General features: G+C 39.8%; 2 protein-coding genes across 13 annotated transcripts in view; one reads left to right on the forward strand and one right to left on the reverse strand.

Annotated features, from left to right (window-relative positions):
• The window catches only part of CSPP1 (centrosome and spindle pole associated protein 1), a 62826-nt gene extending 53633 nt beyond the window's left edge, over positions 1 to 9193 (reverse strand). For 9 of the 12 annotated variants that reach the window (XR_008448426.1, XM_054058081.1, XM_054058078.1 and 6 more), the window contains exons 1-2: positions 4211 to 4314; positions 2800 to 2896 (exon numbers count right to left, since the gene is read on the reverse strand). Coding sequence is in view for 11 of the 12 variants with exons in the window: in XM_054058081.1 (XP_053914056.1) it covers positions 2800 to 2896; positions 4211 to 4312 (199 nt within the window). In the remaining variant the exon portion in view is untranslated. Of the gene's footprint in view, positions 1 to 2799; positions 2897 to 4210; positions 4315 to 4826; positions 4846 to 9068 lie in introns of those variants that run through there. The other 3 variants (XM_054058071.1, XM_054058072.1, XM_054058073.1) reach the window with 3 other exon arrangements.
• A 1039-nt stretch (positions 9194 to 10232) lies between these two features.
• On the forward strand, positions 10233 to 23539 carry COPS5 (COP9 signalosome subunit 5). Its single transcript, XM_054059841.1, has 8 exons — positions 10233 to 10535; positions 11557 to 11791; positions 14547 to 14675; positions 15874 to 15939; positions 17422 to 17507; positions 20325 to 20436; positions 21232 to 21380; positions 23146 to 23539. Exons 1-8 carry the CDS (start codon positions 10378 to 10380, stop codon positions 23228 to 23230), a joined length of 1020 nt encoding a protein of 339 aa, XP_053915816.1. The 5' UTR covers positions 10233 to 10377; the 3' UTR covers positions 23231 to 23539.
• Positions 23540 to 25153: the final 1614 nt, after the last annotated feature.

Raw genomic sequence — 25153 nt, forward strand, 5'->3', positions numbered from 1 at the left:
TCATATGCTATTTTGAAACAGCTTTTATTATCGGATTAGCTACAGGAAACCAGTAAAAAAATCAAAAGCAACTAACATGTCGGCATGAAGATTCACTCACAGAAGCCAGTTAAAATTCAGTACAGAAAAAAAAAAATAGCGAGAATTAAGTGCTTTGATTCAAGTATGTAAAATATTCAGGTTTGAAGTTAATTTTATTACAGAAGACCTTTTTTGGCCACCAGAAAAGCAACGAGACAGTTATGGGTTGTGACTTAGAAGATGTTTGAAAACTACCTACTTCAAAAAACTTACTTTAGAAGAGCCTAGCAGAAAAGAGCAAAAATACTCCAGTTAACATTCATTCATCCTAATTTTGTGCACAATTTAGCTGAATTCTTCCGCTGGAATATGAGATATACTTTCTTTTTCATTAGATTCCTGCTTCTGTTCATTCTGTATTTGCTATATTTATGTCCATTTCACAATGCTAACCACACACAACCACATTGACAACCTTTTTTTCTAGAAAAAAAGTTAAGATTTTAAATGCATTTTTACATAGAAGTTTGCATGTGTTTAGTATGTTAAGAAATAACTGTAACTTCATTCAGCCTGATTATCAACACTACTGCCAGAACTCTAAAACATACTTAGAAGTTACCAAGGAACAAGTCCCTGTCAACTGTAATCCAAAAGAATTACATTGTTCTAAAGCAGAATCAGCCAGTAACATCAACAGCCATATGGTAATAGCTAAATGCATTCAGCCCCCAAATTACAGTTTATATAATGTGCTGAGTTTGGCTGGGATAGAGTTTTCTCCATAGTAGCCAATATGCGGCTATGTTTTAGATTTGTGCTAGAAACAGAGATAACACAGGAGGTTTCCCATCCCTGGAAACATTCAACTAGAGTTGAATGTTCAAGTTGGATGGGGCTCTGAGCAACCTGATCTATTTGAAGATGTCCCTGTTCAATGGAGCAGGTTGGACAGGATGACCTTCACGGTTGCTTACAATCCAAACCATTCTACGATTCAATGTTTTTGTTCTTGCTGAGCAGTGCATACACAGGATTAAGGCCTTTTCTGCTTCTCACACCACCCACCCCACCAGTGAGTAGGCTGCAGGTGCACAAGAAGTTTGCAGACAACTCAGCTGGGACAGCTGACCCCAAATTATCGAAGGGATATCCCACAGCACATGATGTCATGTTCAACTACAGAACTAGGAGTGAGTCTGGGGGACGGCCATTGCTCAGGGACTGGCTTGGTGGCAAGCAACTGTTTTCTTTTGCAACACTCGTCCTTCTCTTTCTTTGTTAGAATAAAACTATTTATTTATTATTAAGTAGTAATATTTATGTAATTCACAAAGTCTTTTTATCTCAACACACAAGTTTTCTCACTTTTACACTTACAATTTTCTCCCCTCATCCCGCTGGAGAGGAATGAGCAAGCAGCTTCGTGATGCTCAATTGTCATCTGGGGCTAAACCATGACATAGCAATACCCATTTGTTGCTCTTTAAGAACACTCAAATGCCCCTCATCTGCAATACTTCATTATGAGTGTTACTATATTTAGGTGTCAACAGTTAAATCAACCCTATAATAATAAACACAACATGACGTGCTATTATAGCTCTCCAACAAGAGACAGAATTATTTGAATATTAAAATAGCTTAAATTTTATGTGGTGGTCTGTCAGAGCCACTGAGATTGTACCTACTGTGTTCTACATTCTGTATTGTACGTTTCCATAGTTAAGCAAAGAATTATCAACACTAGGACTAACCTGCTGATCATAATAGAACTGTCAAAAATGTGAGGTAAATACTTATTCAAGTGCTGTCCTCTAGCTAAGTTTATCCATTTTTACTTCTGGCAGCGTGGCATATTCAATTATCATTCCAGATAATTTTTTAGCGAAGTTTTGCTGTAAAGCTTTTAGAGGAGCTTGCCTTGCTGATGGCTGGAAGTTCTACATATATAACATCCTTATAAAATTCAGGGCCCCAGATTCACAAGCTGGTGTTCCTTTTTAATTTAAGACATGCACTTTTCTGCTGACAAATTCTATTAAAATTATAGATGGAACATATCACTAAGCACAGCGGGAGTACTTATTTAAAAGCTAGATTACATTAGTATTATGTAAAAAACATCAAATATCCATTGACACATCTTAAAATGAAAAGAAGTCCTCGTAAAATAAAAAGACAGCTTCTACTCCCACTGGAAGCTTCAGAATTACAGTGAGCACAGTATGAAAATTAATGAGGTACAAACCCAGAGTGTCTACACATGAAAAGATTTACTTACCAACAAGAAGACATAGAAAAGCTCTAAAGCTGTCAAGACAAAACTAAGCTACACAGGTTTAAGTAAGGAAAAACAGTAGTGCCTACAAAAGGAGATGGCAGGACAAGTAAGGAAAAGCTAGCATGTCACATTTCGCTCAACCCAAATATAATAGAAAAGGACAGATCATCTATGAAGAATTGGCAAGCAGCTTTTTGATTTGGAGTTTATTCATTTGCCTTATTGTTGTGGTTGGTTTTTCTTTAAATAGAGATACCCTTACAAGAAGGAAGAAGAAAGTGCTTTTTTTTATTAACAAAAAAAGCATAACTACAAAAACCAAAAATTCCACACAATCCCAAGTAATTTGGAAGACAGCAGAATTGCTATGAACTTCAATTATAACTATGCTCTTAGAATTAAAAATTCAGAGCAGTAATTCCCTCCCAAAAATTATCAAAGGTAATTAAATGCTACTTAAATCCAGAATACAAAGATAAAAAAACCCACTGTACCTAAAGGATAGTTCTGTTGACTATTTGGAGGTATATTTTCTTTAGCCATGGAGATTAACATTTTGCTACTGTCAGAAAGCTTCTCTGGTTCCTTAATCTGAAAAAAACCAAAATGCTTTGCTGCATGAAAAGGTAAAAGAAATATCCCATATAAGAAAAATGCTATTAACATAATTATTAGCACTGGAGGATAGAGAGACTGAAAGCTGGATTAACACACTAAGCAGGTTATACATTTCACTAATATTACCAAAAAAAAACAGTTCACCTCTACAACATGGTAATTATTAGTTCAATACATTCCATTCCATAAATAATATATATAGTCAACATATTTTGTGTCATAATCTACAACTGCTTCATAGTATATGCATATCGTCTCTGCTTTTTTATGGGGGCTGGTTTGATGTACAGCACCTTGCTAGAAAATATTAAAGAATTACAAGGTAACACAGAGCTAGTTTAACACACCTGTTCCCTGAAAATATACTTTCACCATACAGCTTAGGGCTTTATTGAACTACAGGCTGGAAACATTCTCCTCCTCTGTAAACTTGCTCTGCGCAGAGAAGGCAAAAATAAAAGAAGTCAAACTCCACACAGCTCCCTAAGAATTAATATTCTGGACTAAATTAACAAAAAACTTTCTGGACAGAATTATTATAACTATGCAAAATACTTATATCACCCACAGAAGGGAAAAGATTAATTCTCATAACCTTCTGATGAAACAAAAAAAGTAGCGAAAATGCAGCATTGTAATTGCTGTTAAAAGCTCAAGTTGCTTGGAGCTTTGTAAATCAAACAACAGGAAAATCAAAACCTCTTTTCTAATTGAGGATTTTATTTAGGTTACCATAATACTTAGCGAGCTCTCATTATTTAGATATAGCTTTTTGCAAGGTACTGACCCTATTAAACAACTTAGTGATCTGCAAATTCTAAAATCTTTATAGCTTTATTATTAGGTACTAAAATTTCTAATAGGAAAATTGTGATAAGAACAGAGTTTGTTTAATCGACTGGATTAAGTAATTTGCCTTTTATATTTCCTAATTTCTGTAACAGAATTTGTGAGGATATTTACACCTTCCATCCCTATCACAACACCTGCTCTGGAGTGGGCAGAGAGCAGATCCCTGCTAGTCAGCTTCCCTAGGGAGGGAGGAAGGAATAATCATGTTCTAGAGTTTCCCACCTGTAAAACACAAACGCTACTGTGTATGCTTGGTGGCAAACAGGCTTTTAAAAACCTAAATAAACACCGATACAGATAAACAAAGTATTTAAGTTACAAATTACTTCCAATATATGGATCATTTATTTATACTTTAATGACAAATACAGTTTTATGAGCACAGTAAAAGCAGTAGAAGTGTTCAAATTCAGGAAAACTATTGAATAGTCTTACCCTCATTTCCATGTAAGGTGGATCATTTTGAAGTTCTGCCTTATCTTGTGCCAACTTGGCCTTCTGATCTTCAATAAACTTGTCTAAATCATCTGCCATCATTTCTAAGGTTACAGAAAAGACATAGAACATTGCCTTTACATCAGAACCGCAAAAATTTAAAGCTTAACAATAGTTACTTAAGACAGTAGTTAAGTAATATTCAAGTTTCTCCCACAGAACTGCAAACCTTAAAATGTTTGCTGGGCAAAGAGAAACGTGGCTCAGAAAACCCAACCTGAGGGTCCTTCCTAATGGAGAACATTAACTGATGTTTTACCACAGAGAAAACTCAAAGACTTCAGATTATAAGCCTCAAAATATTTCTCTAATTTTTTTTTCCTAACTGGGTTAAAGTGTTTCAGAGCCCTTTTTTTAACTTCAAGTCTACCAACAGGCCTTCACTTACATACTAACACAAGCTGATTGCTAGTGAATTACAAAATCAAAATCAGACAACACAAAAAAAATAATAGGATAAAGGAATCATTAGACAAAAATGTTAAAAAAACTGAAAAATAAACATACACTCCAAAATAAGTACCAAATCATGCAGTCAATGCTGTACTTAACTTACTATTGCAAGAAGTCTTAAAAATCCTCAAGCTTATTCAAAACCAAAAAAATGTCACCAAAATAATCAACAAAAACAACCCCACAAAACACAGAATCCATGTACAGTGCTTCCAGAGTTGGAGTCAACAGTGTATCATTACCTCTTGTAACAATAAACTAACAGAGGCAATAAGAACAGCTACAGTTCTGCGCTAATTGTAAGACGTAGATACGAGGCAGCGCTGACTCATGATGAGGTAAGTCACTCATATGCAAGAAAACATGTATCGAGGAAGAGCTGATTACCTCTCTTCCATTAGTTGTGCATCTTACCTATTTAAATGAAAGCCATACAGAGCAGAAATTTTAGTAGCTTATTTGTGCAATTTATTGTATATTGCTGCCCCTAGATAGCCTCATAATGAAAATTGTGAAGGTGAATCAAATTCATGGCAATGGAACTGCACAGAAGCTAAAGCACACACCCAGACTTTGACTATTCTTTGTTAGGATAGCATTATCAGAACTAAAAATACTGCTATGCTGCATACTGAGTAACCATGGAAAGAAAAAAGACAAAATCAAAAAGAATGACTGAACACAAGCCTACTCATCTTCATCTGCACTGCATCTTTACCAACTCCACTGGAAGAGCTGTTCTGCAAAATCAAGCCTAAAGATAAAAAATACATACATTATATTCCACGCTTAAAGGAAGCATGAAATTTAGAAGAAAATCATGACTCTCAAATCTGTGCAACACTACCCACACAACTGAAGCAACAGGATTGCTTATGCAGGTTCTGAGAAATGCCCTCACACCTAGTATCCAAACGCAGACTGTCCAGCAGTTTTCTTGAGGCTAATTCAGCATCTTTGAGGCTTACAGACTGTATGAAGTAAATAATATGTCAATGATACAAGTATATTAGGAAAGACATTGCAAAGACCAGCAAAATAAACACTACGTAGGTTAACACAAAATGTGTCCAGAGAGATTGACATAAATGCTTACAGCGGAAGAGGAAAACAATGTCAAAATTCCATCAGATTTGCTGATGCAAAAAATTGCATGCTAACTTAAATTAATGAATACAACTGCTTGATGTATTCCTTAAAGTGTATTCCTTTCAATCTTTTTCTCTTAATGCTATTTTTTGATTCATAATATAAAATCATAATATTGTCACAAAAGAATCAGAAGTAGGACAACCTATTTACAACCCTAGTGGTAATACAGGACTATCAATTCCAAAAATAAATTCCCTCATCTGATTTGTCCTAAATCTTTAATCTCATTAGTTTTGCACACTGATACAGGATAAAACAAACCTAAAAGAGAGTAAGATTCCAGGCATTGATAAATTTTATTTAGCCTATTACGTTACATAAGAATAACACTGAAAAAAAAACTGTCCTGAACAGGTGGAACAACTTGTCACCCTCAAGAATTTAAAAACTGGTCTCATCACCTATCCAGTGTTGTGTATACACCAAGGGCAAAATTACTGCAGGTAGAAGGAGGCACAGTGAAAAGCCTTTCCAAAAGCTCATTGACTATATGATCTGCATTTCTTACCTCTATTTACAATAACATTTATAAACTCTAGAACTGTTTCCAAATCACTGCATTGGAATTGTACCAAACCTATTATGAGAGATGGTATAAGGGAAAGAATATTTACAGTATATTTTTTCTATCTAGTATGAGGAATACAATAAATATCCTAGCATTCTGCAGTCCTATCATACTGCCCAAAAAAACAATATAATAAACTAAAAAACAAAGACAAAACAGTTACAGGTGAACTACACAGGCAATTCAATTGATGTGAAGAAAGCTCACAACCCCAGACCTCAAAGAACACAAAGACTAACGATACAGCCCTGTTGATTCAGCAAAACCTTAATACAGCTAAATAGCCAGGAAAAGTGGCCCTAGGCCTCTAAGAAAATAGCTAGACATTTAATGTCTTACATCCTTCTACTTGAGTTGCTCTTCTTAAAACATATGAGTGTAAACTTTAAATGAAAAATGTATATTATACTGAAAGAGAATGAAAGATAAAGAAAAAAGGCAATCAAAAATTCTTACGTACGCCGAGACTGACAATTTCAACACCCACCACTAAGTTCAGGAAATATATCAGTATGAAAGCAAATACCTTACTGAATATTAATCAATTCTATCAGCTACTGTTTGAAGTCAAGAGATTATGCCTAATCACAATTTTTTTTTAAAAAAAAAAGGAGGCAACACATTTCTATCCAAAAAGAGTGCTACCGCAGTCCTCAGTTGCACAGTGAACTCAGAGGTAACAGCACCAAGCCTGGAGCAAACCACTACCTTGCAATTATTACTAGCAAAAGTAGAAGACTTAAAGCTAAGGTTGGAGACCATGGACAAGTGCATGGAACAAAACGGAAAGTCAGAACGTGCTGTGGACATTTGAAAACACAAATATAAACCATATGCCCCCAAAATTACAAGGGGCAAACAACATATTTTTCATGTTTTTTTGAAAACACGACAGTTTGTAAGCACTATTTCTAAAAATGCATTTGATGCCATAGGCCTATCAGCTCTTTCATCTTTAAACCTTGGCTATATTTGCATTCTCAAGGCACTGCATTAATCAAAGTGAAATTACATTTAACATACTGCAGCTATACACTCAACTGCTGTCTGAAAGCATCCCAGAAGAAAATATATTTCATATATTTTTTACTTTTGAAGTATTTAGTTTTTCATAACCTTTTTTTTCTTTTAAACTGGAAGTTTTCACAAAAGGAACTCTGAGAGCCAAGCCAGGTAAATTTCAACTTAAACAATTACACCAGGCAATAGAAAGCATATAAGTATTCAAAAAAATAAGTCAAGTTTCAGCATCATACTTTCATTAAATCTATGCCCAAACAGCGTTAATAAGGCTTGTCTATTCAAGATCAAAACATCTATTTGCATATGTATAGTACCATATGCAATATATCTGCATCTTATGTATCTACTTTATCATGTAAAGCAATGTTTACTGCGTTCCTTTTCATGCTTTCCCTGTTTGCTCAAGAAAACAGGGCACAACATTTTAAACCAGCATGTATAAGTAGACAAATTTCATCTGTTCTATGCTGCAATACCAAAATGACATCAGGAAAACTGGAAAAACAGCAATTCCCATACATATAAAACTGCAGCAAGGGCAGGAGGGGAGGAACTTGCTTTAAAAAAACAACTATATGCCACGTTTAGAGATGGTACTTACAGATCATATGGACACTTAATTGTGCCATTAGGAAATATTTTCCCAGAGCTTCCCTTCAACTTCCTAAGCTCTGGGAACAGTCAGGACTGGATTCTCTACTCCTGTGAGGGGCATTTAGAACAAGCTCTTGCTGTCACAGACATACTTCCTTAGGGTCTGGAGAAGAAGTCTTGGGAGGAGTGGCTGGGGGAACTGGGATTGTTTAGCCCGGAGAAGAGGAGGTTGGAAGGAGACCTTATCACTCGCTACAACTGCCTGAAATGAGGTCGTGGCAAGGTGGGTGCTGGTCTCTACCAAGTGACAGGTGAGAGGAGGAGAGAAATAGGATGAATTCACATCAGGGAAGGTTTAGACTGGATAGTAGGGAGTTTCTCTACTGAAAGAGGGGTGAGGCACTGGAACAGGCTGCCCAGGGAAATGGTGGAGTGACCATCCCTGGAGATGTCCAAAAAGCGTGTAGATATGGCACTTCAGAACATGGTTTAGTAGGCACGGTGCCGCTGGGCTGAGGGTTGGACCTGATCATTTTGGAGGTCTTTTCCAACCTTACCAATTCTACGATTGCATGATTCCCGCCCTTTCCACCTCCATTTCTTGAAAGTTCTTATCTGAAAAAGCACATCAAATTCCAGGGTCTAGACGCCCACGATTAACAAACTGAGTGGAACGACACGACCTGACGGCACCCAACCCTGGACACAACCCCCCAGCAGGCGGGACGCGTTCCTTTCCTCCCCGTAAAAGCTGATTTACTTTTCCAGAAGACGTACTTTGATCCAAAACCACATTTAACCTGGGGACATCTCCGGAGCCAGCAGAGCCCAGCGATTCCTCCAAGCGTGACAGCATATTTTGCTCAGCACCAGCCACCCTCCTTCCCTCCCTCCTTCCCGGGCTCGTCGTCAGGCAACGGCAGCACAACAAGCGCCTCCTGGACACCCACACCCGGCCCGGCGTCCCTTACACCTCCCACCCCGCGGTAAGAACGGAACACGCTCGACCTCCACACACCGGGGGAGCAGCAGAGCGTGCTGTGGGCTTCAGGACAGCAGATCCCGGCGGCCGCCGCTCCCTCCGCGTCCCGCGCGCGCCGCCGCCGCCCCGGAAACCGCCGGGCGGGGCCGGACAGCGCCCCCTGCCGCGCGGGGGCCGAGGAGGACACGCCCCCGTCGCATTGGCCACGCCCCTCTGCCGATGGCCACGCTCATAGTCCCTGGTCTAGCCACGCTCATAGCTCTGCATCGACCACGCCCACTCTGCCCTGCCCGCCCCTCTTTTCAGACCTGGTCACGCCCCCTCTGTCTCTGCCCACTCTGACCGTGCCCCCTCTCCCACTGGCCACGCCCACAATGCTGCCGGGACTGCGCGTCTCCCATGGCCGCCCCCCCGCCTTGGCCGCGCCCCCTTATATGGCCACCTTATATGAGTGGCCTCTCATGGCCACTCCCTCTCCGTCTCTGGTCACGCCCTCTTCTCGGCCTCTAGCCACGCCCACAGTCATGCCCTGGTCACGCCCCCTGCCTCTGGCAGCGCCCCCTTTGCCCCGGCCAACACATCCTCTGTCCTGGCCGCGCCCCTGGCTCTGCCTCTGGCCGCGCCCCTGGCTCTGCCTCTGGCCACGCCCCCTCTGTCTCTGACCGTGCCCACAGGTCCTGTTAAGCCATGCCCCCTCTAGCCCTGGCCACGCCCACAGCCCGGGCCACGCCCCGGCCTCTCTGCCACCTCCTCCGCGGGCCAGGGCAGGGGCGGGGCCGTGCTGTTGAAAGGGAGGGGGAAGGGAGGCGGCGGCGCCTCAACGGGGGCCTTTACGGGCTGTGAAACCCTGCGTGGCTGGACAGAAGACCGGGGAGGAAAGAGAGAGAACGCGCTGCGGCCCCCGCACGCTTCTGCCGCGCCGCCTTATACTGTAAGCAGCGCACGCTGCGCAATCCCGCCCCCTGCGGCAAACCACGCGCGCGCTCTGCGCAGCCCCGTCCCACGCCGCAAGCAGCGGACTGCCGTAAGCAGCGTACTCTGTGCAGCCCTACACGCCATCTGTAAGCGGTGTGCCGTCAGCAGCGCACTTCACGCAGCCCCGCCCACGCCGTAAGCAGCGGAGTGCCGTCAACAGCGCACTCTGCGCAGCCCCGCCCCGTGCCATAAGCAGTGCTTTACCGTCAGCAGCGCGCTCTGCGCGGCCCCGCCCCGTACGCAGCGCGCTGCCGTAAGCAACGCACTCTGCGCAGGCCGCCCCGCGGCGCAGAGCCCGGTGCCGCCGCAGGGAGGCGCAGCGCCGTCCGGCCGCGGCCCCGTAGCGAGGCCCGCGCGGCGATGGCGGCGGTGGGGAGCGGCGCCTCAGGGAGCGGGATGGCGCAGAAGACGTGGGAGCTTGCGAACAACATGCAGGAGGCGCAGAGCATCGATGAGATCTACAAGTACGACCGCAAGCAGCAGCAGGAGATCCTGGCGGCCAAGCCCTGGACCAAGGAGTGAGCAAGAGCGGGGACGGGGCGGGGGGACGGGGCCGAACCTGAGCCCGAGGCGGAGCCCGAGTCTCGGGGCTACAGAATCATAAAATTGCTTGGTCGGAAAAGAGATCGAGTCCAGCCGTACCTGTCCGCTACTAGGCCAGATCCCTGAGCACCTTGTCCACCCGCCTTCTAAACATCTCCAGGGATGGTGACTCTACCACTTCCCTGAGCAGCTTCTGCCAGTGCCTCACCCCTCTTTCAGTAATGAAATTTTTCTGATATGCATAAGCCTATTTCTCTCATTCTCTCACCTGTCACTTGGTAGAGACCAGCACCCACCTTGCCACAACCTCATTTCAGGCAGTTGTAGAGAGCGATAAGTTCTCCTACCAACCTCCTCTTCTCCGGGCTAAACAATCCCAGTTCCCCCAGCCACTCCTCCCAAGACTTCTTCTCCAGACTCTAAGGAAGTATGTCTGTGACAGCAAGAGCTTGTTCTAAATGCCCCTCACAGGAGTAGAGAATCCAGTCCTGACTGTTCCCAGAGCTTAGGAAGTTGAAGGGAAGCTCTGGGAAAATATTTCCTAATGGCACAATTAAGTGTCCATATGATCTGTAAGTACCATCTCTAAACGTGGCATACAGTTGTTTTTTTAAAGCAACTTCCTCCCCTGCCGCCCTTGCTGCAGTTTTATATGTATGGGAATTGCTGTTTTTCCAGTTTTCCTGGTGTCATTTTGGTATTGCAGCATAGAACAAATGAAATCTGTCTACTTATACATGCTGGTTTAAAATGTTGTGCCCTGTTTTCTTGAGCAAACAGGGAAAGCATGAAAAGGAACGCAGTAAACATTGCTTTACATGATAAAGCCTCCTGTTTTTCCAGGCTACACAACCTCAGTTCCCTCAGCCGCTCCTCATTGGACTTGTTCTCCAGCCCCTTCACCAGCTTTATTGCCCTTCTCTGGACACACTCTAGCACCTCACTGTGTTTCTTGCAGTGAAGGCCCCAAAACTGAAACATTCCTCTCCCTTACAGCCACCATTACTTCAAGTACTGCAAGATCTCAGCGCTGGCCCTATTGAAGATGGTGATGCACGCCAGGTCGGGGGGCAACCTGGAAGTGATGGGGCTAATGCTGGGCAAGGTGGACGGGGAAACCATGATCATCATGGACAGCTTCGCCCTGCCAGTGGAGGGCACCGAGACACGCGTCAACGCGCAAGCGGCTGCCTATGAGTACATGGCTGCATACATTGAGAATGCCAAGCAGGTGAGGAGCAGCGGGAGGAGGTGTTGCTCTCACCCCACAGTGAGGCTGGGGATCTCAGAAGCTAATAGCACATGAACATGTGCTGGGGGATGCAGGCTTCCCCAGCTCCAACAGCGATAAGGTGGCTGCTCCAGTGGCCCTATTTCTTAGAATCATCAAGGTAGGGAAAGGCCTCTAAGATCATTCAGTCCAACCATCAGCCTAACACCACCATGCCTACTAGACAGCATCCCAAAGTGCTACCTTTACACCCTTTTTTAACTGTACAGGGAAGAACTGTGTCAGAAGAGGCCCTTTAAGCATTTTCACATATATATTTCTATGCCTTTCAATAGGTCATCAGCTCCTTTCCTTTATAAATTATTTTCACTGCTCGGGAAGTGTTTTTGTTGCTGCAGCTGGTGGCTTGTGGCTGGCACAAGGAGGGAACAAGCTATTTCTAAAATAGCTGATATAATACGTGCTTCTAAAAACAGTATGCAAAATTAAATACAATATATGTGTGTGTCAGAGATACTATTTCTAAATCAGGAATGCGACATTTATTCTTACCTTCTTGCTCTCTGAAACCTTACTGCGTGGCCATGCTGCTGTTTTCCATAAAAATAAACAAAAGACATTTGTGAAGAAAATGCTAATGAAGAAATAAGTACGTTTAACTGCAACTTTATTTTTCATATTTATAATAGGGAATTTAGATGAACTGACTCAGGCGTATGTTCCTTCTCTTTGTCACCCTGTATTCAGAGATCTATGTTGTACTAGGCCTGACTGCAGAACAATTCTCACATACGTAACAGAAATATCAGAAATATGAATCTACCCTATGGCTAACATAGAAACCAGCACAATGCATCAGAGCTCCTGCTGACGTGCTTCTTCCAATAGAGTGCAACCCTATGCAACCAATAAGCGTGGAAATAACTCTCTGTTCAAACTCAGATAGTTTTGAGGCCCAGCTTATCCTTTGATTTTTCTTTAGTCCTTGGCGTACTTTAAACCAGCTAAAATATGAGGTCTGTTACTTATTCACTGGAGATAACAGCAGTATTTGGGTTATATTGAAGGGTTGCACTTACATTCATAGTCTTTTATACATACATTTAAGAGAGATTTAAATAGGTGTGAAGCTGTCAGAAAAGAGTAAACATAATCCAGAAGTAGGTGTATACTGGGACTTTCTTTTAATAATTCAGCCTTGTTTATGAGAATGTTTAGAAATAATTTATTTAATCTAATTTCTTTTACCTGGAAGCTATTATTGTCATGGTGCTAATAGTGTTGTTGCAGAAAAGCAGGGAACTGTAAAAGATGTCTTTTAGATGTCTGTAAAGATATATTCATACTATTCAGTTCTTAGGTAGACATAATGGCTTTCGAAATAGTAAGTATACAGCATAAATTAAGAGGGGAGTTACATACCTTTAGTACATTTTATGTTTAAAATGGTCCAGGTTTATGTAGGAGTGCTTATAGTATATGTAACATTTTTTCTGGTTGTTTATATTGTACAGTTTTGTTCTCAAGATTTTGAAAATGAACTTGTTTGCAAATATAATAACTCACTTTTACTGGTGCTCTGGCAGAGTTTGCCTACTGGCTTGTCCCACGTTTTATTTTGGTGAGCAGTTGTTCTTGCAATAACTCTTTTTAATATTAGATCACAAGTTGGTATATTCCCCTGCATAAGCACTTTACGGATGCCAGTGTTCCAGTTATTTGCTTGTCTGTGGGCAGGATCTGGTATTAATACAGTCAAAATGTGTTATTTGGTTTTGAAAAATAACACGTTCTTTAGTGCTTTGTTGCTTTCAATTTCACTATTATGGGAGATGTAAAGAAAATATAAATCAGCGTTCCATTCAGGAGGCAGTTTGAGTATTCTGTCTCTCCTTAACATTTTTCTGATGTAACCTTCCTGACGTGTTCAGTCTTCAGCAAAACCAAGCAGGTAATGCATCCAAACAGAACTCTATTAAGAACTGGCATGTAGGGTCATACCAGAATTTTTCAACTCGGTATGGAGCAGCCAGTAAGCATTTCCTGAGAGAAGATTATGAAATTGTGTGCAACAGGTGTTTGTTCGTTTTTTGTTGTTGGTTTGTTTTTCTTCCAGTGTCTGTAGAGGTAGCTAGGGATGTTATTCAGAAACTCGTATTTTGATTTTTTTTCTGATCCTGAAGATCTGAAAAAGTCATCTTTTAGCTCTCACAACAGGCTCCGGCAATAATTTCTGGTGTTTGGAAACATGCCTTTTTGAAGTTATTTTTTATACCTAGTAATAATCTTTCTCTATGTCTCTGAGATGTGTTACTGTCCTAAATAATGAATACTTATTCTCTACTGACAAACCATACGTGATAGGAGATGATATATACTTATGTCATAGCCTCCTAAGAAATTTCCCTTCCACACTGAAGAGTTCCTTCTTGGTTACTATCTCACCATGTGGAATCTCTTCGGTACTTCAGCTGTCATTGAAGGAGCTCCTGCCTCCTTGAAGTCCTTTGTTCCGTGGTAGCAGCTCTAACAGGAAGTGTTAATACTACAGTTTGTATGGTTTCTAGAAATAGCTCAGCAAAATAAGATGTATGTTTAGTATTTAGTTTAGTGTTGGTAAGTTGGCATCAAAGGCTGCCAGTGTTCCTTTTAATCCTCCCCCCGTACTGCAGTGTGCCGAGAGGCCCAGCAGAGGGCAGCTGGTCCTTGCAGAGTGGAGGTTAACGCTGGGTTTGTTTTCCTTCACGGCTCTTAGGTTGGTCGCCTAGAAAATGCAATTGGCTGGTATCACAGTCACCCTGGATACGGCTGCTGGCTCTCTGGGATCGACGTCAGCACTCAGATGCTCAATCAGCAATTTCAAGAACCCTTTGTAGCAGTGGTTGTAAGTACTGCCCAATAGCTGATAAAACCTTATAGCAAACTATGTTGAGGGGGGAATAATTTATATAGATTTCTGCCTGCTAACAACTTAGGAGCGTGTATTTTGCACGATGGAAGTGTTGGATACAAATTCTAGATTGGTATTGCTCCTTTTGCTTTGTTGCCCCTATGCCATCCAGCCAGTAGCATTACTTACCCAGGCTGTTTTCACTTCATTGTTCCAAGCGTGGTAGCTATGTACAAATCCATACATTACACTCGACTTGGTACTTTTGAAAAAAAAAAGTGTATTGAGCAATCCATATTCAGCCTCCTGCAATAAAAGAAAACTATGTTTCTTTTGTTCTCTTTGTTGATTCTTCTGTTGAGATACAGCAAAGCGTGTTCATAGAGTTCTGTTGCTTGGCAGCTAGAATGCCTTCTAGAATAAATGAGTGGCATAGTACGAGGTAAAAGGCACTAGGGAATCTGTCTTTGAAGAAAAAAATCTGAATAAACTCTTCAGGCCCTTCAGGGTCTTTCAGGCTTTGCATCACATCTGAAATCAAAGGTAAAACCTTATTTTAGGTACTACTTGTATAACTATTGCTGGTGAGCAAAATAAAGGAAAAAAGGCTGACACTAGTCAGAAGGAGGGAATATAGCTTTGATGGAAGAATTGCATTAAAAAAAGCATAAATCACCCTTAAGTGTTTTGACCATATGTGTTCTCATATGTTAAGACATAGTTTCATAGGTTCATAACACTTTCCTTAGGGCTGCTTTTTTTTTTTTTTTTTAATTACTTTTAAAGTTACACATGGCATTAGTAAATACACTCGCGAGGAGATTCCTTCATTAGTTTCCTGTATTTACCACCAAAATAACACATAATACTATTTCTTATCTCTAGTGGTTATAAGATTAAAATGCAGGGGTTTTTTAATTATGGTATTTTATTGATAGCTCTTAAGTGCAATTTCTTTAAAGTATTGGGAAACAAGGAAAATTAGTTTGGAAAAAATGGGCCATAGAAAGTTATTGATATTCCCATCCTTTTAGAGTCCCATACCAACAGATGTCAACTGAAAGTATTGTTTATGACAAAACTAACACAACTTGCACTAATTATGTTTCAGAAACACAATTACTGTAGAGTTAATTTATGCCTGTAATAATTTATGAAATGTATATAACAAGCATTACCCGTATTTCTACAGATTGATCCAACAAGAACAATATCTGCAGGAAAAGTAAATCTTGGAGCATTTAGGACATATCCTAAGGTAAATAGTTGAACTTATCTAGAGCTTGATCACTAAACTGTCTTTCAATGACAAATGAATTGATCCTAAAGATTACTGCAGTTTGATTGGCTGACAGTTCGATCTGCTGTGCTGTACTGCGTGTCATTGCTTATCCTGAAAGAAAGACATGATGATTCAGTGGTTATTGCCTGTCTTTAGATATTGGTTACATTTACAAAGGTTGATTTCTAGTTTGTTTTTCATAGATTTTTTTTTTGGCAGTGTTAAGTCAAATAGACTGTCTAGATAGTGGAGCTGTCCTAAAATTAAATAGTTCAGTATAACCATTTTTTAATGGATATAATTTTATGGAGAATTCATCGTAGTAGTTATGCTAATTCTTTATCATTTTTTAGACCTAAATCCAAATGTTAATAGGGTGGGTTTTATGTTGTCATCTGCTTTTCATTTTAGAAAAACAAGACTATCGACTTGACTATTTCAAATAGATATTATGAATCTTTGCAAAATACTGTGGAAAAAAAAAAAGAATTAAACATCATGGAAGGGTTAGGCTAAAAACTAGGAAATCACATAAGTATTGGAGATCTAGGTCCCCAGATGCAGTCTTTTGTTTATACTTATGGCAGAGAATAAATGTGCTACTAGTTTGAAATTAAATAAAGTTCAGGTCTATCCTTCAAATTCTCAGTTATTATTGATTCATGAAGAGCTTCGGATTGATATTCGGTAAAATCATAATTAACAAAAATGTACCTGAGAGGTTCCCAGTTGCATTCAGGCATTATTTTTGTGTTGACAAATACACAAGAGATCTTCTCCTGAATCACACGCTATTCTAAGAATATTCACTTCTCTAGGCAAAACTACTTCATAAATGCTTTCAGAATTTTGAGCGGCGAGAAGAATCCTGCACCTGAAAACCAAATTGTATCTAGAAAATTCATATTAGAAGTGTATTTTTAGGGAGTCCTGACAGTTGTCTGTGGGCAGTTCTTGCCTAGTCAGTAGCTGTGAGCAGCACCATCTTGGCCAAATAAGTAACTGAAGTTTTAGGTATTTCTAAGGCACACACAAGGCATGGATGTTTCTTCTCTTCTCATGCCTCCTGACTTCTCTCAAAAGAGACTTGAAATCACTTCCAAAAATAGGTAGAGAAATATTATCTTAGAAGAAACTCACTTTCTTCTCTCTAGGAAATGATCAAATCATAGCTTGCCATCTTACTTGTTTAAAAAATCTCAACTGTGACCACGTGTTTGCTCCCAACGTGCTTTTTGATAGACCTGTAAATATAATGACTGCTAGTAAAGCCAACCATAAATCTGAGATCCAAGAAAATTCCATATTTCAGGCTACCGGAGGAAATTTTGTTTTCCTTAGGAAAAATAATGCAGAATTGCATCAACTAGAATTTTTGTGAAGTGTTTTCAAAGAGTTAAGGCATTTTAAAAAGACCCAAAATTACTGTGTTGTCTTTGCCCTTTGTTGCATTTTTAGGGCTATAAACCTCCAGATGAAGGTCCCTCTGAGTACCAGACTATTCCACTTAATAAAATAGAAGACTTTGGTGTACATTGTAAACAGTAAGTAACGTCAAAACTACTAACTATTGTCCATTTTGGTGTTTAGATCAGTGATTCAGTACAGTAAAGTACATTTCTTGGAGTGCTTCGAATCTTGAAGTTCTTTATTGCTTTAGCACTGTTGGTTTTGTGGACAAATCTTATTGTCAGTTATCAGGTAATATTTTAAGGGAGAACTGTTACGAAGTTGAAGATGAACCTAAAGCTTAAAGGTCAAAAGCTTTAGCAAGTGATTCTGAACTCCCTTAAGTAGTGATGCTTTCTTAGGGGAGGGAAGAACAGGTCAGCAGGGCTAGGGGGACTGCAATGTGTCTGCTCCTCTGAGTAGTGGTGAGTGTTGTCCCTCTTTTTTTCCTGTGTCGCTGAGCATGTTAAAGTTGTTTCTGTGTGGGTAGGATTGGAAAGCGGATTGCTTTGAGGATAACACCAGCAACAGGAAGAATAACTGGAAAGTAAAAAGCTAATTTAGTTTTAACTGTTCTTAACTGTTCTGTCCCCAGCCACGTGTTCCTCACTTCATGCCTATCTTTACTTTTTTGGCAAGGCATTTGTTTTGCCAAGTCAGTCCCCTGATCCAATCCAACTCATGGCTGCGCACACGTTCTTGCTGGTTAAGCAAAGGTGGGGTGGAAAGTAGAGGCAGATGTTGGAGACATGGTCTTTGCGAAGAGCAGCTAAGGAAAGATGGGACCACTTTTTTCAGTAGCAGCCTGGTTTCAATTTTACCTTCCTATGTTTGACAAATACTACAGCTTAAGCCTCTCTGTGCAGAGTACTTGAAGGTCTCCTTGACACCAGTGTGTCCTGCAGACTGTTCTGTGGTTTTTTTGTGGTTTTGGTGCATGGATGTCTGTTCTTTGGTGCATTTGTAGTTGCATGCGGAGTCTGACTCTGAAGAGCTGAAGAAATTAAAACAATTAGGAATCGGTCTTCCTATCCAGTTTGAGGAAAAATCCACAACATAGCTACACAGAAATCTTTGTAGAGTTGTGATGTTCTTGTCATTTCAGAGTAGTACTTTTAAGCGTGACCTTGTCCATAAATCTGTGCTTTTAAACATGAAAGGAGGATGCGTGTTATCCTTTCTTTTTTAGAGGTGGTCAGTTTGGGAGAGTTCATTTGGTGGGGTTGGTTTAGGTTGGAAGTGTTTCATAGTTACTGTTATAACCTTCATCTCAGGAAGCTGGCTTCTTGTACAAGCCATTTCTTTCCATACAAACCAAGGCAATGTTTTCCAGTCTCTCTAGACGGAAACAGCAGTTAGGCAAAGAAAGGCAATTAAAACTGGAAATTAGTCAGGTTGCTGAATTACTAATAATACGAAAGACTGGAGTGGTGGTGTCCTTTCAGTAGTATAGGTAATCAGACTAAAAGTGTAGAGAACTTGAGTAACAATCATGAAACTGGAGAATCATTGGTTAGTTTGGGAAATACCTTTAAGACCCTTAATCTAACACTTAAACCTAAAAACACTAAAACCCTTAATGTAACACTAAAAACGCTAAAACCCTTAATCTAACACTGCCAAGTCCATGACTAAACCATGTCTGTACACACCACATCTACCCATCTTTTAAATACCTTTGGTGATAGTGGCTCCACCACTTCCCTGGGCAGCCTTTTCCAGTGCTTGGCAACCCTTTCAGTGAAGTAATTTTTCATAATATCCAATTTAAACCTCCCCTGGCACAACTTGAGGCCACTTCCTCTTGTCCTGTCACTTGTTCCTTGGGAGAGGAGACCGATGCCCACCTCACCATAACCTTCCAGGGAGTTGTAGAGAGCGATAAGGTCTCCCTCAGCTCCTTTTTTCCAGATTAAACAACCCTGGTTCCTTCAGCTGCTCCTTGTAAGCCACATGCTCTAGACCATTAGTGATTCTGTCTGTTTGGAATGCTAGCGACTACTAAATGCTTCATAGTAGCACTCTGGATAATCTTAGTCCAACTTCTCTCCTTTAATTGGCGTTCAGCGCCAGATGTGAAACTGATTCCACTTAGTCTTTTTAAGTAAGTTTATTACACTATTTCTCAAACAATTTGGATTTCTGATTTTGAACTGATTAGTACCTCATTTTGCTTAGCGTATGTGAAATAAAGAGTATTTGTTCTGTCACAGAAATATTAGTGTGGTCTGTGAGTAGATTTTAAAGCATTGTTATCCGAGATGAAAATTCTTACAGAAATGCAAAACTTACTCTCCAGAGAAATCAAGAGATAATAGGATTACTGATAAACTGAATCAAGAATTTGCTGATCAAAATAAAGTTTAGTATGGCTCTTTAATGTTGCTGTAAATCCCTTACACTAAAGACTTTGTGTAGCTCAGCTTTCTGTCTGCTTTATCATGTCTTATGAATTCTGTAGCATTATCTTGCTTTTGAAATAGGTGTGGTAGAACATAAGGTTGTTTGCCTGTTTGTAACATTTACTGCTGTCAAATGCTTTTAATTTAATTAGAGGTGATATATGTACACCTGCAGTCATGTAACAGTTATTACAGTGTTGAAGATCCCAAGCATGGAACAAGGCATCGTTGCATTGCACAAGAAGTTGCTAAGAGAATAATTAAATAGAACAGAGGAATATGTGTGGGTTTGTGTATACCTGTATTAAAGCTATACACAAAAGAGTTATGGAAAATCTTTTAGAGCTAGAATTGGAACTGGATGTAACTTTTTTATTGTTCAGTGCTTTGAATTTTTGAAGATATTTGCCATTGATAGGGATTTCTTGAGATGTCTGTACTTCAGGTGTCACAACCAAATGAAATCTCTTTAGATGGAAGCTTATTTTGTGTGTATGTTTGTTTTTAAAGGTATTACGCTTTAGAAGTCTCGTACTTTAAATCATCTTTGGATCGTAAATTGCTGGAGCTTTTGTGGAACAAGTACTGGGTGAACACTCTCAGTTCTTCTAGTTTGCTTACTGTAAGTACCATAGTATCCTATCATGCACATATATTGCACTTCATCAGTGCTGAAAGGCAGGCCCTCCACTGTAAAACACTTAATTGGACACTTGTAGATGTAGAATCTATTTATCAGATTAAACAAGAAAGGAAGGTTTTCCTCATCATAAATACTAAAATGTTCCTTATCTGCTTTGTAAAAGTAGAAGGTGGGAATAACTGAAGTGCATAGAGAACTTGGTAAAATTAAACATAAGTTTTGTCTTAAACACCTTTTAACTTTGTGTCCCTTTACAGCACTGCAATGAATAGGATGCCTTACAGTAATGGCATTGAATAAGTAAAGACTTAAAAAAAGATTTAAAAATGCCTAAAATCCAATGGAACTGTTAAAACAAGGTTGCAACAGAAGTACTGCAGGTAGACCTTCAATGTAACAGCTCAACATCAAAACCTTCCTTCTGCAAAAGCCAATTTTAAACCTTTTCTCAATTTTATACCTTTTCTTACAGACAAAAGCAACTGAGTTTTACTTACTCTCTTATAACTTCGGGCAAAAAGTAATGAAGAGTGCCTGTTTCAGGCTTTAGGCATTGAGCATTTTTTAGATGTTCAGCTTCTGTTCTCTCCACCATCGCTTGTGTGCAGTGCATGTTCTGTATCACTCCAATTGCACACATGGGTTAAAATGTCCTGTACTACAGTCAGGCTCTTTACAGATTTTGGCTCTCTTCAGATTTTGGGGGTTTTTGTGTATAAATGCTTGAATTTTTAGCTTAGAATTCAATATGTTTGTTGACTTCTTTTGGTTAAGAATGCCGACTACACCACTGGCCAAGTCTTTGATTTGTCTGAAAAATTAGAACAGTCTGAAGCTCAGCTTGGAAGAGGCAGTTTTATGCTGGGTTTAGAGACTCATGATAAGAAATCAGAAGACAAACTTGCAAAAGCAACGAGAGACAGGTAAGACAATGTGTACTTGTATTCTTTCCTGTAAAAAGGTGTTACTTTGTTTTAAACTTTTATCCTACCTTTAGTTGTAACCTAGCAATAAAATTGTAACGTACCAAGATTATCGATCAGAACAATTAGAGTATGTACAGGATGGAGATACTCCAAATACCATTAGTTACCTTTGAAAGTTTAAGAAAATCTTGCCTTTATGAAACCTGCAATGGCTTTTCAGTCTTTGTTTCTGAAATAAATTCAACTTTGGCTTATAGTTTATTGTTAAAGGAACACAATGGGGGAATAGCTGCAGCTGTCATATGGTCTCTGCAAAATAGAATCAGAGTTGCTGTTTTGCTAGTGTCTTCTGTGTGTTTGTTTCCTTGTTAAGGAAAGTTAATAGCTCTTACAAACATTATTGAGTTGGGGGTTGACGTTATAGAAGTTAATACCCGTTTAGACTATTCTAGTTGCAGAATGCATTTGCAATGGGGTTAACTCTGTTGCTAACTCACAAAAGCCAGGTTAAGTGATACCTCCCAGTTCCTTTAGTGAAACAGTTAAATCGCAGTGCTTTAAAGACATGAGAAGGATGACGTTTCTGACAAATTTGCTTTGATTCTGATCCCTGTTTGGTGTCCCATAATACTGCTCACATTTTATTTTCACATTACCCTGACGTGGTTACTGTTATTCAAGAAATAACTTTCTCTGATCATCCTACAGTATTATTTATTGCAGCACTTCTAGAGATTTTTACTTTTTGTTTTTATTTAGTCATCATCAGTACTTAGTTTATAAGTTGTAAGACTGGAAGGGATTGTCGTCGTCATCAGTTCTGCCTTCCTGTGTAACAGAGGCTACTGTAGTTCCCAAAATGGTTTGTAATACTGGCATGTTTTTCTTCAACTAGTAATCTTCCCTACAGAAAGCCAAAAGACAGTAGATTTGTACAAACACCAGCACAGTTGATTCAGTGGTACCTAAATTACTTGCAGGTATTAAACTTGCAGGTTGCAAAGTTTGCCAAGGGATTATTGGGTGTACCTGCTTTAGAATAAAACAATGTTGTAAGACATCAGCATAAAGGTACTCACACGTGGTCTATGTAGTAGCAGTTTGTGCCTATTCTCCATGCCTTCAAGGGTGCTACACCTTCTGTGTCTCTATATTCTGGTTTGAGATCTTTTTATCTGTTAATTTGACACTATGTCCCCCTGAGCCAGGCACACTCGATGAAACTTGCATCAATAGGGAGCCCCCTCAGCGCTTTGTGGGTTTTGCACGTTATATATTTTGCCTAATAACGGATAAACTCTTCTTTTAATGTTCTCTGTAAAGTTTCTCAGAGGAGCTGTGGTTGCTGTCCTGGGATTGGGCAAAGGAGATAAGGGAGAGAACAGGAAGAGCCTTCAAGTGTTGTTAACAGCTGGTAGCTCCATTTCACCAGGGTTTTTTTTCTTTTTTTTTTTAATTTACTTTTTTGGTTCAGATGACCACAGAGCTCACTTGCTATTGTAAATGTAAGATGTCCTAAATTGCCAGAAGTTTTCTGGAATTGGTCTTGCTGTATATAGTGCTCATCAGTTTGCTTTTTCAGTAACAAAAAGCTATTGGCAGCAATGGTTAAACTGCTGCATGTGACTTTTCCTTTCTGGACAGTTGTTAAGATTCATGGGGTTATGGGCACCCTGAACTTCCAGAACAGCTGAATATCTTCAAATAAAATGACAGTTCAGTTCAGTGTTTGGCCAACATTGAATTTATGCTTGTTTTCCAGCTGCAAGACCACCATAGAAGCTATACATGGATTGATGTCTCAGGTTATTAAGGATAAACTTTTTAATCAAATTAATACAGCTTGAAGTGCATCATCAGCTGATATGCATCTCCAGACCAGAAAAAGTCATGGTTTCTTTCACTTGGACTTGTTCAATCTGCAAAATGAAGCTTGAGTGGAAAATTATTCATTTAAATTGTAGTACTTTAATATTTCCCACCTGTCTGACCAGTTTTAAAGAACAAAATGTTCTGAAATGCAGTGCAACTTTTTGTTCATAAAACACAACCAGTTTGCAGAATTGTTCCAGAAGAAAAATAAATGTGACTTACTGGGTTTGCTCTTAGGTATTTATCTGTATTATCCAACTGCAATAAAACAATTTTGAAAATGAGCGAGTGTTTTGGGGCTTGAATTTTTTTGCAAACATTCATCTCCTCTTACGCTTTTTCTTATTGTTCCTTAGAAAAGTTCTGTCCACTTAGTTAGCTTAGGTAGATAACTTGTGCACTGTAAGAAGTTTGCTTCTCAGATTTTCATATCTGTGTTTAAGGATCTAAATCTCATTCGCTTATCTTTTAGCAAGTTACTGGATCTAATGGAGTCTTTCCTGATTTAGTTTTACTGATCCAGTGGTTTCTTCTCACAGTGATGAGACATTCATGCACGATACAACAATAGTTTGCTCGTAGCTTTGCACTTAAGAATGGACATTTTATATTTCTAAGTATTTAAGTAATGACCACTTCCAGTATGAAAATAATAGTATGGATATATACCATTACTTGTCTCCTGCTTATCTTCTCTTCCTTGTCATAGTCACTTGTTGCATGCAAAGGAACAAAATGAAAAATCATCTCTGAAATATGCATTGAGCTAATTTAGGGCGAGAGATACCAAAATGTATTTATCATAATTGCTGGCTTACAACGTGGTGCTGCTGCAGGGCTGAGCTAAGTTTGTTTTGGAGGCCTTCATGCTGCATTTCAGTAATTCAAGATGTTTGGATTTCTTTTAAGGTTTTTATTCTTAATCCCAAGTTTCCTGGGGATTTTGGAATGTTTACTTTTGGGATAATTTATAACATGCTTTATACAATATGCCATTACGCTTTATACCTTAAGTAACTGATATTCCTTTTCAGCTCTAACTCTGCCTTGATGTGGGTTTTGTTTTTGTTTTGGTCTGGAAATTTTAATAGCTATTACTCATTCGGGGCTTTTCATCCAAATGGATTCCAGTGTATTTGAAGCTGAGAGGCAAATTATACAATGGAAACTTACCATTCAGCAGGGAAGTGCAGATACCCTGAAGCAGAAATTCATCAGGATTTTTAAAGCAGCAGCATTTAACATTATAGGACAAATATTGGACCAAGTAAAGTTTAGATAATGATCAGATGTGCAGTTTGATAAGAGAACAATTTTATGTTCCTTCCAGTATGGCTGTGGTGGTGGTGAGACAGGAGAATAAAGCTGTGGTATTTTAATATTCAAAGCTATTAATGTTCTCGGAAAGGGCAGTGACAGACTGCAGTGCAAGCGAGCAGAGACTGCGAGCCTGTAGCAGTGCCTTCTAAGTCCAAGGAAGACACAGCAAACGTACCTGGCCAGTAACTTTTCTTATTTTCTTCTAGAGGTGGTGTGAGCCTTTAAATTTTAGTGCACAGCCGTTGTCCTACTCGATATCATACAACCATGGAATGGTGTGGGTTGGAAGGGATCTCTAAAGGTCATCTAGCAACCTGCCCTGCAGTGAGCAGGGACATTTTCAACTGGATCATTCTGCTCAGAGCCCCATCCAGCCTGACCTTGAATGTTTCTGGGGGTGGGGCATCTACCGGCTCTCTGGGCAACCTGTTCCACTGTTCCAACACACTCAGTGTAAAAGATTTCTTCCTTATTTCTAGTATGAATCTACCTACTTTTCATTTAAAACCATTGCCCCTTGTCCTATCGCAACAGGCCCTGCTAAAAAGCCTGTCCCCATCTTTCTTAGAAGCCCCTTT

Source organism: Cuculus canorus, chromosome 2, assembly GCF_017976375.1.
Source record: "Cuculus canorus isolate bCucCan1 chromosome 2, bCucCan1.pri, whole genome shotgun sequence".
Lineage (NCBI taxonomy): Eukaryota > Metazoa > Chordata > Aves > Cuculiformes > Cuculidae > Cuculus > Cuculus canorus.

Bases quoted from the DNA above. Each gene is read 5' to 3' on its own strand.
- COPS5 (XM_054059841.1), top strand. From the start codon at position 10,378: ATGGCGGCGGTGGGGAGCGGCGCCTCAGGGAGCGGGATGGCGCAGAAG. The intron at 17,508-20,324 runs GTAAGTAACGTC...TTGTTTTTAAAG, and splicing joins TTTGGTGTACATTGTAAACA to GTATTACGCTTTAGAAGTCT. The intron at 20,437-21,231 runs GTAAGTACCATA...CTTTTGGTTAAG, and splicing joins GTTCTTCTAGTTTGCTTACT to AATGCCGACTACACCACTGG.